Source organism: Trematomus bernacchii, unplaced genomic scaffold, assembly GCF_902827165.1.
Source record: "Trematomus bernacchii unplaced genomic scaffold, fTreBer1.1, whole genome shotgun sequence".
Lineage (NCBI taxonomy): Eukaryota > Metazoa > Chordata > Actinopteri > Perciformes > Nototheniidae > Trematomus > Trematomus bernacchii.
This window is the reverse complement of record NW_022987593.1, coordinates 5,228,221-5,243,945: the sequence shown is the minus strand read 5'-3', so window position 1 is coordinate 5,243,945 and position 15,725 is coordinate 5,228,221. Positions and strand designations below refer to the sequence as shown.

At 44.2% G+C, this 15,725-nt stretch overlaps 1 protein-coding gene across 1 annotated transcript in view; it reads right to left on the bottom strand.

Moving 5' to 3' along the window:
• Positions 1–113: 113 nt before the first annotated feature.
• Positions 114–15,725, bottom strand: part of mxd4 (MAX dimerization protein 4) — a 21,074-nt gene continuing 5,462 nt past the window's right edge. Inside the window, exons 4-6 of the mRNA XM_034130518.1 lie at positions 4,032–4,146; positions 2,482–2,644; positions 114–781 (exon numbers count right to left, since the gene is read on the bottom strand). Coding sequence (XP_033986409.1) covers positions 597–781; positions 2,482–2,644; positions 4,032–4,146 — 463 coding nt within the window. The 3' untranslated portion in view covers positions 114–596. The remainder of the gene's footprint in view (positions 782–2,481; positions 2,645–4,031; positions 4,147–15,725) is intronic.

Here is a 15,725-nt window from a genome sequence, read left to right as displayed (position 1 = left end):
ACACACACACACACACACACACACACACACACACACACACACACACACACACACACACACACACACCACACACACACACACACACACACACACAGCACACACACACACACACACACACACACACACACACACACACACACACACACACACACACACACACACACACACACACACACACACACCTGATTAACAAGTCAAAGCTGTCCACCACACCACAGAAGTCCCCAATAAAACCCACAAACTCTGCTCTGCTCTCTATGAGCCTGCGGCAACACTAGGTAAGGGGGTGTGAGGGCAGTGGGAGGGCAGGGGGTGTGAAGGGGGGGGCGGGGGTGGTGCGGGTTCAGGCAGGATACAGTAGGGTGAGGTAGGGTCAGTGGTCAGGGGGGTCAGGAAGGCTTTTTGAGTGGCATTTCAGCCCCATGCACTTCCTGCAGAGCCGGGGCCAGGAGAAGGGGGGGGGGGGGTTCACCTCTGCTTTGGACCGGTCTGATGGAGGTTAGCGGGCGGCAAATGGTCGGGGAAGGTATAGGTGAGGGGGGGGGGGGAAGCGTGGGAGAGGAAGCTGGTTGGGAGGTGGATGTCCGCTCGGCGTCCTAACAGTGGTGCGGCTGCAGTCTGTGGGAATGTGTGGCTGTGTAGCTGGTGTCGCTGGAGCTGCTCTGGAGGCTGTAGTGGTCCTCCTCCTCCTCCTCCTCCTCCTCCTCTTCCTCGCCGTCGCTGATGCTGTCCACGCTGTCCGCCTCGCCGGGAGTGAACTCCATGCCCTCGATGTCCACGTCTGCAAGCGAAAAAAAGAAAAACAGACATGGTTACATTTGGCACTTTTCAGTTACAGAAAAAAGTGAGGGGACATTTTATTTATTTCCACCAAAACTGTGGGAATATTTATGAGGCCGCCTGCAGCGCCCACGGATTAAACCCAGATTTAGGAAGCCATTACCACACAGATCTTTGTGCTCCCAAAGCTTATCCCCCTCCATTGATAAACAACCGCATGTGTGTTTACCTCATCCAGGATTAGTAAACACACTGTAACAGTCCAAACTGAGCTTTTACGTGACACCAGTGAGCAGCGGATTGCACCTTTGAACTCTGGGCATGCTGGAAAATAACTAAATTATACAACCTGTAGTGCGACTGCATTGAAAGGAAAAAAGTTAGACACCATTAACGGTTTAAATATGAGGTTAACGGCAAACCATTTTAAAATAGACTCTCCTAGAAGCCATTCATGGTGCTCAAAAAGTTACAAAAATGGCCGAACACAGACCTCCCTAGATTTTATTGTGATGTCAGAAAAGTGGGAAGTCTTGAGCTGACGATTTTCTATACAAGAAGCACTTTTAAGGAAGTATACCGGCTCCTTTATTTGATATTGGCTGCTGTTTCAGGATAATGACATTCAAATAGTACCTTGACATGCCCCTGACTTTGAAATAGAGAAGATTACTATTTTTTTATTTTGACAGATGAGACGTAACAAGTTCTTTAAGCTGCTATGATCTGCACTGGTTCCCGCAATCCCACATGACATGACATCTCCCACCATCAGCAGCTACAGACGGAAAATCAATATTTATTTATCTGCTCTCTGAGGTGTTAACCTTAAACCCCTGGGGCATCACCTGCAAACAAGGCCGGGGCAAATCGTGCAGGGGATCACAGTCTGGCTCAGAGTTTATCGGTGGACAGCGAGAGGAATGCAAACAGCTGACTGGGTCTACATGTAAATAAAGGCATTAATAGAGCTGCGGGTATTTCGCTGCAGGACATACAGTCTGTGAGCGTGTGAACGCCAGTCCGAGCCATACCTCCGTGGTTATTGATTTGCATCAAATTTGGAAGTGATCTACATTTTATTTACATTATTGTCCTAGTTACAAAAAGCTGTGACCACAACAATGCCCAGGACTATCCACATGATACAGTATACAAATCTAATGTCACGTAATAATAATATCTAGAATAAATCAACATTTATATTGTTAAGGCTTTTCAGAATATGGTACACATTTCTTTGTACATGTCTTTGCACGCACATGTCATTACTGATGGGAGAATTAAAAAAACTACTAGAAAACACGCCTTTATTTTGAAATTCTCATTTCACTGCTGTCACCATTTCTGATAAAGCACGCCTCCTTCCTTCAGAGCCCAGTAATACAATTGTCGAATTAGTTGCTTGTTGTGAGTTGATATTATTGTATAGAGATTGTTTATATAAACTGATTTTGTTAAATGGGCTTATTTGTCTCCTATTCATCGAGGGCCACTAAATTGAAATTAATTGAAATCTTATCGTGGTAGTTTTTGTGATAACAGCACAAACTTGAACTTTGCTGTTCAAAGAATTCACGTAATATTTTTTCATGTTAAAACTTGTTTTTTTAAACCCCTGCTATCAACATTTGGGACAAACAAGGTTATTTAGTGTGTAGGGAGAGTGCTGCTGGTTGCCTTTTTTTAAAAACAGCGTACCTTGCTCAGAGTCGGTGGAGATGGTGGAGCCCATGCTGTCGGTGCGGATGCGCTCCGAGGATCCGGAGACAGAAAGCTGCTCCAGGCGGCGTTTGAGGTAGCGGTGCTCTCTCTGCAGCTGCTCCTTCGTGTTTAAAGCCTTCTTGTCCAGCTCCTCCAGCTTCTGCAGGGACATATGCAAAGAACCAATCAGAGTCTAATCTGGACACAAACATCTCCATCTTTCCTCTCTATTTTTACTCCTACAGTAAAACTAGTGTTTTTCTATCATCTCCTGCCAAAGAGAATATTTAACAACAATAAGGAAGTGACTGAATGACTCTGTGGAATATGCAGGTTACAAAGTCAAACTAAGAATGACATTTCTAAGTTTGAGTCAATGTGGGATTATATTTTTGCACTCATTTGCATGTGAAAGCTTTCAGTGGTTAATGAAAGCGAAGACAAACACATGTGGCCCCTTTTGATATGAGAACACACAACGCTGACGAGAATTAGCGCAGATCATCTGAGCAGAGAGGACATGGTAAACAGGAAATGAAGGGTTAAAATGCGCCATGTCTGGATTTCCCACCGACCACAGTGTTGCTGCTGGTAAACAGCGAGATCAGTACAGCGTGTCCTTAACTGTCCTTAGATGCAAGTTCATCCTCTGCAGGGCAACGATAGGATTCTAATAATATTCTGTTGGCACTAAAGTGTTTCAAGACTCTTTGTCACAGCTCCTGTTGCATAATTGTATCTGTCTGTGTCTGTGTCTGTGTCTCTGTGTGTGTGTGTGTGTGTGTGTGTGTGTGTGTGTGTGTGTGTGTGTGTGTGTGTGTGTGTGTGTGTGTGTGTGTGTGTGTGTGTGTGTGTGTGTGTGTGTGTGTGTGTGTGTGTGTGTGTGTGTGTGTGTCTGTGTCTGTGTGTGTGTGTGTGTGTGTAAACTGCCTGCAACAGTTAATGAACCATGCAGAAAGAGTAGGCCTTAAACATGTAATTATCTCCTTCCACATATCTAAAGATCAGCCATTATGTCCTGCGTCTTGCTCTTTGTTGACTTCTTTGTTTTCCTTTAGATCTTGGGGGTATTTATTTCTGACATGCCCTTAACGGCTCTGATTAAAAGATAAGAAAACATTTAAAAAAAAAACAAGGAAGACAAAAACCACAACCACTTTGTAATCGCTCTACACTAGAGCTTCGAACAAAAAATGGTTGGATTTTGGGATTTATTGATAGTTTTTTTTACTCCAAAAATTGTAAGAAATTCGATTGATATCTCACCAGAACACACAGACTTTCTTTAAAATGCTGTTTTTATCTGACCACAGCTCAGAAACCAAACATATTTGATTTAAAATGGTAGAAAAACAGCACAAATCCTAAAATGTATCCAGATGGAGCCAGCAAATGTTTGGCATTGATGCTCGATTTTACCAAACAGTTATCAAAATTGTTGTCGGATATCTGTCGAACAAAGACTAACTCATCAAACAGATCCAAAATCAAACAATAAGACATGTTCGGAGCATTTTTGTTTTCATACAGCTGTGTTTTATTAATACCTTGATGTGCATCTTGGCCCTTTTCAGCAAGCTCAGTGTGGTGTGTCTTGTGCTGTCTGGACCCAAAGGCACCAGCTTCTTCAACTGGTCCAAGTACAGCCGCAGTTTGGCACGTCTGCAAACACACAAGCACAGGGTGAGTCAGCGGACATCCACCAGCAGAAAAAGTGAGCAAGCACCTACACAAACACACCGACAGGAGTTTATCCACAAGTCCATGAAGGGCAGAAACATATACTGATCCTCCTGAACTGTGACTGGGAAACACACTGAAGCAGAGACTGAATACTACAGGATCGGATTAAGTTGCTGTTGTGATTTTGGCATTGAGACGTTGCATGTTTAAAGAGATGATGGGTGCAGAGTCGTGCTGGTTTCATATGTTTAAAGCTCAAAAAGGGGCCAGAAAAAACCTCTTTCAAAGCCCTGGGAGGAATCAGTTCCTTTCAGCATGAGAGAGGATTTTTTGTTTCATATTACATACCATAAAGCCAGAGCTTACTAAGGTAAATCAACTTTTTACATTGTTCCTCCTCAAAAGAGCTACAACACACATTCAAAAAGCCAACCACAGCCTTAGTTTCCCTGTTTTTATCTAACCTTTTAGAGTTTGGCCTCCCTGTGACAAAATGTTCACAAATAACATACTGGCATTGCACAACTGCTCCCTATTAGTAATCTATATGCAGAACACCTCAGTGCAACATGCTGACTTCTATATAACTGCAAACTGTAGTCATGCATTACCAATCTCAGCTGCTTTTATAGCCTCTTATAAAAGTTGTGTTTGATTGATTTACCAAATGGACTGTTCCACCCGAAGGCTGTGGGAGAGACCTTTAACCCGCAGTCACCGGGTGCAAAAATTATTATTGATCAAAATGACAGCCATGAGAAGTTTCTCATCTGTTCTGCTGGTTGAACTCAAGACACAAACTGTGGCCACGGAAAACTCTGCATCACTGCCAAAGTCCTGCAGGCCAACAACCCTGGAAGTAAACAGCCCGCTGGATGCAGCATCGGGCGCTTTATTCAGCGATAGTGACGACGAGGCAGAGTAAGTCTCAGTGCGGACACTGGACGGTTATTGTGTATTATTTCAAAAGACTGCTTTTAATCCACAACATTTGTTATCAGTAGATTACCTTCCCTGTCTGTCCTTGGTTCATTCACATGTGTTCATAAAGGCCTTTCAATCCTCCATTAGTCATGCTAGTCCATGAACCGTCTCTTTGTTTCCGAGCTAGCCTTCCCCCTTTTACACCCGTTACTTTGGCTAACTCTGTCTGAACGGCAAACAAACTCCAACAATGCAAGGTCTCCGCACCGGCCATCGCTGCAACCACAATGCACCTGATCAGAGAAAAAAAAAAACACACACACACACACACACACACACACACACACACACACACACACACACACACACACACACACACACACACACACACACACACACACACACACACACACACACACACACACACACACACACACACACACACACACACACACACACACACACACACACACACACACACACACACACACACAACACACACACACACACACACACACACACACACACACACACACACACACACACACACACACACACACACACACACACACACACACACACACACACACACACACCACACACCACACACACACACACACACACACACACACACACTCTTTTCCCTGTCTTTTTTTTTGCCTTTTTCAGGAAGTGGCGTCGTCTGTGTTTTTCACATAGAGTGAGACCCTCTCACTAGCTCCGTCTGTTTCATTCAGAGGTCATCCAGAGGCGGCCTGTAGGCAATACATATTTAGCGCAACAAATTCAAGTCCTAAATGATAGTTGCATCTTAAATATTTTATGGATTTAATTGGTACAAATGCACCGGATTATCAAAGGCGCCCTTTAAACATCTACCTCCCTACAGGTGCACACAGGCGTTCCCATGAAGGGGCGTGTGAAAGTGCTCTGGTTCTTTTATTTCCTCCTCTCCCAGGGGGCATTTCTGTCTCCCCCCCTCATCCGCTGAACCCTTCCACCCCTCTGCTCCACCCTGCCAACACCAACACACCCTCGTCCCAGTGGAAAACAAGTGTCTTCTGAAGTCAGGGGCGAGGGCCCACCTCCAACCTGCCCCAGTCCAGCCACATGAAGCACTTGGACAGCGGCCAGGGGAAGCGGGCAGGAAGGAGCTGGGGGTCTCAGCAGCGGGGGGAGGGGAGTGTTTTTTTGGAAAGGGAGCGGGGTCCGAGCTAGCGGCTTGACTTTCTCTGCGGTTGAAAAAAGGGCCCTTTGAGCGCAGTGTGCTCAGCTGCACCAGGCAGCGCTCCACACACACCATTCACAGGGAAACTTGAGCCAATGGGCCACCATCTTGCACCTCGCTCCCCCCCTCTCCCCCTCTCTTGTGATGAAAAAGAAAAACAAGGCGTTCCCCGAATACTCTGCCTGACTTCCCACCTTTCCCCCCCCAAGAAAAACCCGTTTGTACCGACTTTGAAGGCTCCACCTGTATGCTCACCGCATATTTGACCTGGCACGCAGAGGATAGAAATGTGCAGATGCTCTTCATCACCTGAATGTGTGAAGACCGGTCTGGAGTTATTATCGCAGTCCGATCATGTGAGAGTGGGATACATTTTCTCTTCCTAAGCTCGTCTAAAATATTAAATTATTAGGTTAAATATGGAATAACATCTGACTATTTATTCTATGTTATTTATTTGTTGTATGTCACATGGCACGAGTTTCAAATGTGAAAACCTAAATCGAAATCTCTCCACTCTTATCTACACTTTCCAACTGTAGCTTTTGAATTGACGTAAACAGGCTCTTTATGTAATTGCTGATAATTTCCACTTCAACATTTCTGTCACTGAAGTTTCAACAAGTCTGGGCTTCTCTTTGTCTTGAGCCGTGCATTTCATGCTACATGCTTTGTGACAAAAAAGCTTCTCATGCATATCAATAAAGCAGGTTTGGTGGATTAACCTGGCAGTGTGTCTCTGACAGCTCCTCCAATGCTTCCCCCCGCCGCGAGACACACTCGCTGCTTTTCTTCAAGAGCACACAGTCTATTTGGAGCAGGGTTAGGACCCTCCTCCACTCACGTTTGTTATTCCTAAGCCGAGTCACGCTATGTTTATCAGACGGCTTCAAACAGCCATGCAAGCCCAGTGTGGCACCAGATGAACATGAATGTTGTGTTCATGAGGGAGAGCAGACAATCTACACGTGGTTCTGAAAAACATCAAAATGTGTCTGGGTTGAAAATAGGACATTCTTTGATATTCCAGTCATGACAAGTGTCACGATGCAAGCCTGTTACTGTGGTGTTTAACAGTTTCTACTTGTGTGTCAACAAGTTCAAACACAGTGCAAACGTCAGGGTTTCTATGTTCTGTGGACACAATACTCTTGGGATTTGACTAAAAACTCTCATTTCAAAATGTTATTGTTTTAAAAGTAGACTTTAAGAGCAGCAATCCCTTCTGCAAAAAACAACATGTCTCGGTAGGAGAAGATTTAATAGTAAACCTCCAATTAGATTTGATCCAGAGTCACGTCTGCAGGGAAGTGACCACCTGACTGTTCTCACGTGCAGAGTACCACGGGATGATTTGTGTCTGATCTCTGGCCTTCCCCCCAGCCCCTGTCCTCCCTCTCCATCAGGGGCTGAGTGCCAAAACAAAGCAAAGGCAGGGGAGAGAAAAAAAAAGGGAACTTTTAACGCAGAAAGCTGCATGCACGGTGCTGAAAACTGGAACAAGATCTTTAAACTGCTGACATGTGCTCCAAGGTTACTGTACAGACCCTTTTTCACAGATATGCTCAAACTGTAGGCCTTCGAAGGAAAGCAACCGTGAAATGTTGAAGGCGAGCTCTGTATCTGCAGCCGTTTTCAGATGGAGGCATATTGAAGGTTATCTTTGTGTGCTGCTGCAGAGAAAACATGGCCAGTGTCCACACACAGACTGTCCCGGTGACAGCAGTGTCCCAGGACAGTGCAGAGACTGGAGATCTATGGGCACACAAAGAGCTGCAGGGCTTGAGGAGTGCACCAGTGCAAACAACGGGCCTTCACCCCTCACTCTCTGTTTAATGAGCTCGCTGCAGCCCGGCGCATTCCTCAGCCCGTACACACAGCACTGAGTGGCTTGTCTGGCAAGGAGCCAAACCCGCTAAACTAAGGTCAAGGGTCATCTGAAACACCACTGCAATGTTTCCTCTCACTGCCAGAGCTGACTCGGTTTGTTCCCCGTTGGCTTTAAAGAGAAGAAAAATGCACAACCAGGCCTCTGGTGTTGTTTTGACTCGAGCCCACAAGACAGCAGCATGACGGATTCACTGCGTAGTCAGCGTTAAGCAGACACAACAACGCAATCGTATCATCTCTAAATGCAATCTTACCATAACTGATAGAAGTTATGGCTAAAAAATCTGGAGTTATACGATCCCTTAAGACAAGCACCATAATAATTGTTTATTATACATGTTATTCCTGATTTGAAGACTTAGTTTATCGTTGTTTTAAATTGGGAGTAAAGATGACCCCAACTTTGTATGCATCTGGCCTCCTTGTTTACACGCAGCTCTGTGATGTGAAGTGAAAGTGGGGCTGCGATGCGTGAGTGTGGATCACCATGTCGAGGTGGTGGAATTTGGGGTTGCCAACCGAGCGGCTCCACATCTGGCTGACAGGTTCCTGGAGAGACCGAGGCCAGATGGAGGGGCTCTTGAGGTGGTGAGGGACCCTACCCAGTGTCCCAGCCGGCAAACACACATACACACACACACACACACTGGGCATTTCAGCAGCCCTTCATCAGTCTCCCTGTCACCCTCTTGCCTTGCCCTCAACATGTTTACATTGAACAGAGATCAGATGTGCCGTCTGTGAAAAACAAGAGAAACGGAGCAGCTCATGTGAAACCTGCAGAGCGCTTTGCCACGCCCCCCGAGACCAGAGACACGCGGGGAGACTCTTTCATCACCCTGATATGAAATGTCAGTCGTCTGGGAAAGATCTGTATTTGTTTTCTGTCGTCAAGGATGCCACACCCACCCGCTGTGTGCAGTGACAACCGCAGAGCCAGACAGTCGGATACTAGTCCCCCATAAACACATTTTCCTGGCGGCAGGAATATGGAGCTCGCTCTCACATGACTCTGCTCTCACACGCAAGCAGCAAACTGAAACTTAAACACAGACAGAGGGCGGGGCAGAACTTCACTACTCTACACTAAAGAAGAGCTCAGCATGCCTTACTGCTGATTAAACAACAGGAAACTGCAGAATTAGGCAGTTGTTGTTCACTCGTAGTATTTCTACCGAACAAACTGGAATTTCCACTGGGCGTGCGAGGGGATGCCTACTAATTACATTCATTTGAGTTTTTTTCGTGTACTAAAAGAAATCCCCTGTGTGAGCATGGATCATCACAAAACCCCTTCCTCAGCACGGCCAGCTTACCCTGCTGTTCACAGAGAAACAGAACTTAAAGAGGAGAGTGTGTAAAACACCGAGGGGAACCAGCTCCCTGGGCAAATCTGAATCATTTCAACACAACCGCAAATGACAGACCTGGACATGAATTGCCTTCCGCTGTGGGCATCTGCAAATGTTGGACGGACTAGCAGAGACAAGTTCAGCGAGCTCAATAAACACATTCCCCTGACACGGGACACGCTCCATTTTTATAATGAACGCTCGTCAATGATCAACACACAGGGTAGTGGCATGAGAGACAGTTCAAGTGTTTACTGTTAAAGTTGCATTTGACTTCTGGAAGGAGGTTTAGGAGTGGGGTGGGGTCCTGTATGAAGAACTGGGCGTACTTAAGATACATCTGAGGAGATAAAAAAGAGAAAAAGAGACATTTCTATCCCACAGAAATTAGCTGAAGTCTGAATTTGTTTGCTTTCTTCTTGCAAAATGCAGTATATCAGTATCTTTTAAATAAAACAAGAATAAGTCACAACATGCAACCTGTAACAAGATGTCATTTTGGGGGGGCGCACGCCATAAATGTTGCAAACTGCTGCTGCAAAACAACTCAACAACAGAGAATAAAGGAAATTAGGAAACATTATCAAACACATATTTGCTCGTGACTCCCTGCCTGGCAGAAAAAACCAGGCAGCACCCAGCGAGGACACGGCTGCAGAGCATTGTAGTAATACTCGGCCTGCAAGTTTTGTGACCCCCATCGTCCCGCTGTCTCCCCCCTAAACAGCCTCTGTTACTTAACTCTACATTCCAGCGTATGTGTGCACACTCTGCTGACCTGAATTTCAGGCTGCCTGCTGCACACACAAAGCAGCCACATCCTACGCTGCCTCCCATTCCTCCCTGCAGCAACACTCAAGAATGTCCTCGTCTCCTCCTCCTCCTCCTCAGCATGGTGAAGGTAGTCGACTTCCTCTCCTCCCCTCTGTCTTCTTTTACACGTCTTTCTTTAATTGTTGTTTTACTTGCCCTTGAACCCCCAAGGCTGTGCTCACACCTTGTTAAAGTGCATCCTACGTTGCTGTTTTTATGGGCATCAGCTGCTGCAGTTAACAACGTTCACTGACACAGAAAGGCGATGTCCCCTGCAGCAGCGACACCTGAGAGGGAGCGGGACGTTCTCGTTGTCTACGGTGGGCCCGCTCACACACTTCAATATCTCTGTGTCAGTGTAACAGCCTGTATACATTATCAGCAGGCCTCACACGCGTCCACACATAGTATACTGTATGTGTTAGTGTGGCCGGGCTTGACCTGACTGAGTGTCACGGTGCTCTGTGACCTCAGGGTGGAGAAATGACATGTGACCTCTGCGGCTGACCTCCAGCTGTAGCCGGTTCCTTATTCTTAGTCTACATCTGTCATCAACTACAAAAGAGACTGTCCTGCAGCTATACCGTCAGTACGTGCATAACAAGTGGACAAACCCAATATGATGATCAGGAAAGGTTGTAAATGTATATTACGTCTTTTTATGCTGCTGCAACACAAAAATGTCCCAAATTGGGATCAATAAAGTGCTATCTTACCTTAATTAATCTTATCTTAACTGTATATTACGTACTGTGAATACCAATAAAGAAATTATTTTAATGCATCTGGTTGTTGTTCTCTATAAAAACACTGCTTTATGGCAATTTCAGTAGGTACAATTTATTGGCTGTCTCGAACAAAGGCATCAAATAATTAAGTTAACATTTTTGTATTCTCTATATTGGGTGGACACAGACTTTACAATACATCTTTTACCTGCAAAAACCATATCAATGACAAAAAAATGCATTCTTTAAATATGAAAGGCTTACTAATATAATATTGACCTGTTACTATTATATAATTATTTAAGTTAGTATTTTCTTCAAGTAAAAATGCCGAAACAATGTCATATTTCATGGGCTTTTTCACCCATTTCTGACACTTTATAGGCAAAACTATTAATCATTAACGAAAAGAAAAAGTAATATATAATGATAATTAGCTTTAGTTGCAGTCCTACTCTTTTAGTATGCAGGGTTTTATCATGATTTGCCTAATGATTAGAGTACATACCGCAAATCAGTCATTACTGTGGGTTATGAGCTGCCCGTGCAGACCTAATGACTCCAGGTCACCACACACACACACACGAGGAATGTAACTGACAGTGTCACATTAGAGGAAGTGAAGTACAACAGCCACGTGCTATCATGTGAGCACGTGAATGCCACATTCAAACCCAAAAGAGAATAAGGAAGCTTTGCACCTTAAAGGCAGGATGTAGACCTAATATGAGTCCAGTGTTGTGTCGTTTACAGTCCTTATTAAAATGCAGATGAACAGGATGAACAGGCCCATCAAAGCCTGGCGTCTTCCACATAAACTCACCGTCACAAAAGAAGACTTATACTTTAAAGGATGAGAAACGGGCACGGATGAGTTTTGGCAGGAGGACTAGTAAAGAGTGATAAAGGCCCTCTGTGAGCAGCGAGCCAGCCTTTCTCCTCCCTGCTGCCTCAGGTTTTCTGCTGACTCAGACACTTTTAGGGGGGAAAAGGAGAAAAAGGATAACAGAGAAAACAGATGTGGTCTCTGGAGAGAGAAGGAGACAAAGAGGAGAAGGCAAGGAGGTGAAGAGCAGGGCTGTAAGGAGTTGGACACATAACACACTGCCATAACTCAGCTCACACACACACACACACACACACACACACACACACACACACACACACACACACACACACACACACACACACACACACACACACACACACACACACACACACACACACCACACACACACACACACACACACACACACACACACACACACACACACACACACACACACACACACACACACCACACACACACACACACACACACACACACACACACACACACACACACACACACACACACACACACACACACACACACACACACACACACACACACACACACACACACACACACACACACACACACACACACACACACAGGAGCTTCACTCGAGGGGAAAGAGTTCCTCAAAGCCCAATAAGTCATTCATCACAGCTGGGAGTAGAAGAGAGTACATTTAATTAGAGTGAAGATTAGAGCGTGACAAACTGAGTCCCTGCTCCTGTCCATGAAGTGCATTTACAGTTAGCTTCAGATGTTGACACACACACGTACACTATATCTCTGGTATGATCTATATTGTAAGAAAATACTGTTTGTTGAAGTACGCAAACTTTGAGCATTGTTTATGAGTGATCTCAGAAATGAAACCGAAGGCACCTGATGGCCACGGGCGGTGTCTGCTTATGGGAAGTTATAAATGGAGATGTAAATCCTTTTTTCAAATGAGGGAAGCATCACGAACATACCAGACATACCAGCCTTACGCGACTGGATTTCCTGTAATCAGGTGATGTGTGGGAAAACGAAACATCTGTAGTTTCACTCTTTTTTTTAAGCGTTTCTAGAAAAGGAAACGTGTGGCGCTGACAAGACGTCATAGGCTTCATCAAGAGCAGTTCGAGTCAGAAATGGGAAGGAAGCAATGCCAGCAGCGACCAACCACACAGCAGCAATTGGTTTCACAGAAACGACAAGCTGACGCCGCGCAGCTCTGTTCTCAAACGCATCGAGGAGGTGGAGACAGAAAACAGCAGCGTCACCCTCCATGCTGTCATGGCTGCAGCAGATAAGCAAGTTGTGTCAGGACAGGAGACCCTGGCTCCCACCCAGACGGCTCACTCTGATAGCAGGACACAAATATATTCAGGGTGCCTCGTAAACGCCATTCAGTTTCATGAAGGACACCTAGAACACATGATGCGTGATGTCCACGGGTAATGGACATGTTTGGACAGGGCTGGGAGATAATTCAATATGATGATTTATCCTGTTTCAATTAATGGAGATATCAAAGTCTCTAGATAAAGTGATACTCAATGAATTTGTCTGATTTGGTAATAACAAGCTCATACTGACTACAGACAAATTTAATATTTTGAGGGAATATTTTTTGGAGATTACTTTAATTTAAAGCTCAGTTGAATTTTATTCAAAAACTGGACACAATTTAAATCAAATTGCATCTTAATTTCATTACACTATAGTTTCTGTTCCTGCATGTAGACATAGTCAATGTTTAGCTAGATATATCTTTTTTTATAATAATTTGACTTGAAACTTTAGATTTTACACTACAAGGTTCAAGGTTCTTTATTAGTCATACAACCATAGCTACAGAGTAGTTATGTTGATGAAATTCTTAAGTCACAGGCTTCTCCAACAGTGCAACACAATATTACAGAAAAACAGAAAAATATAGTGCAAGTAAATATTAAAAGTAACTGCAAAAAGAAAGGAATAGTTTAAAAAAAAAAGTGAAATAGTGAAATAAGAGTCTATATGCAAGCTATTTGAATGATATATTAGGTAAATAGATAAATGATTACTAAGTAGCAGAATGTTATGGATGTTGTTACAGCAGTTCAGGTGTTTAACAGTGTTATCGCCTGTGGGATGAAATGAGATGATACTAATTTATCAAGTAGTTAATTCACACAACATCTACAAAAAAGGGGCTTCACTATGTGGCTTTTTACTGAAGACTATTTATTGAATGACCAGAAAACGTGCTATATTTCAATATATTTATCGTCATTGAGATATATAAAGAACCTCATGCCATCATGATAGAAGATGTTGGCCCTTTTGAAACCCAATGACACTGACATTGGCCTAGGGGTAGGTATCAAACCTTTGAATAAACGTAATATGTGTCAGACGTTTTGCCCATCACGTGATTGAACAGTAGAGGGATGGCTCTGTGCTGCACCGACGTGAACCCAACACAACGACACATGACCAAACAAAGGCTGTGAGTCAGGGCTCAAACTGCAGCTCCGCCCTGCGACTGAGAGCGTGAGGGAGGTCGAGCTTCAGAAAGCGATACCGGCACTACTGGAGATTAAACAGGTCTGAAGCTCTGGTGCTGCCCTGATCAAACTGGTCCAACAGGACGACTGAAGACTTTTGGTTCTCTTATGAATCAGAAACAGAGAAGGAAATCAACTAAGGACACTGGACGTGTTTGTTTAGTTTCTTTGAAAGCATACCATTAGGCCTGTAACTGATAACATTTCACTTAGAAATCTACTCTTGATAAACAATTGATTGTTTGAAGTTTCTAAAATGTAAGAAAATGTTGAAAAAAGCCCATTGTACTTATTGAGAGAACACTATAGGTCTTTTAATGACTTGTGTTTGTGGCCAATAGTCCAAGACCTAAAGATAATCAATCCATGTGATAACAAAACGGAGAAAATCTGTACAATTCCTTGAATTTGAGCAGCTGTAACTTTTTTTCCATGATAAAAAACTGAAACGAAAACTGCTAACTGTCAACTGTCTGTTGATTGTGTATAGGTATATACATATTCGTATACATATTTATATATATGTTTGTTTTTGTATTCGGGATTGTGGGAAACGGTATTCCGATCTCTCTGTACACACAAACTGAAAGATTGACAATAAAGTTGACTTTGACTTTTGACTTTGACTGACTGATTCAAATCTCAACACTAGTTCAGGTAAAAGGTATCACACCCATGCGCTGCTGATGATCGTGCCAAAGCCTGAAGTCACATTTTCGACCGTTAACACCTGGCATTTGGGGGTAATGGCCGTGTAATTTGAGGATGCATCAGAATGAATTACGTTGCAAAGCGCTCACACGGGTACCTCGGCACGACGGGGCCTGTTATTACAAATAAGTAGGTGGAAATGTTTCTGTACAAACAGTCATGGACGAATGAAAGATGAGGGCAGGAAGGTACTTTCAAACACAAAGAAGACATGCTTCATTTGTCACCAAGGACATTGCAGTGTGACGGAGTATTTCTTCTTAGTTTCCTATTTTGAAGCCCTTACTAAAAGGCCGAAACACAAGGGAAGTAAATCACATGTTTTACCATAGTCACAATGCTTCACTGAATTCATAATGCATGTGGAAACGTATGGCCGTTTAGTGACGACAAGGGAAGTGAATAAACTGATTGAGGAACACTTTACTGGCACTACTTGCATTTGTCAGTTTGACTGGACGTCACTCCATGGTAACCAACAACGCCCGTCATCGGACATGAGGTAACTGCTGTGTGTCAACGCCTGCAGCCGGGGCTTCTCTT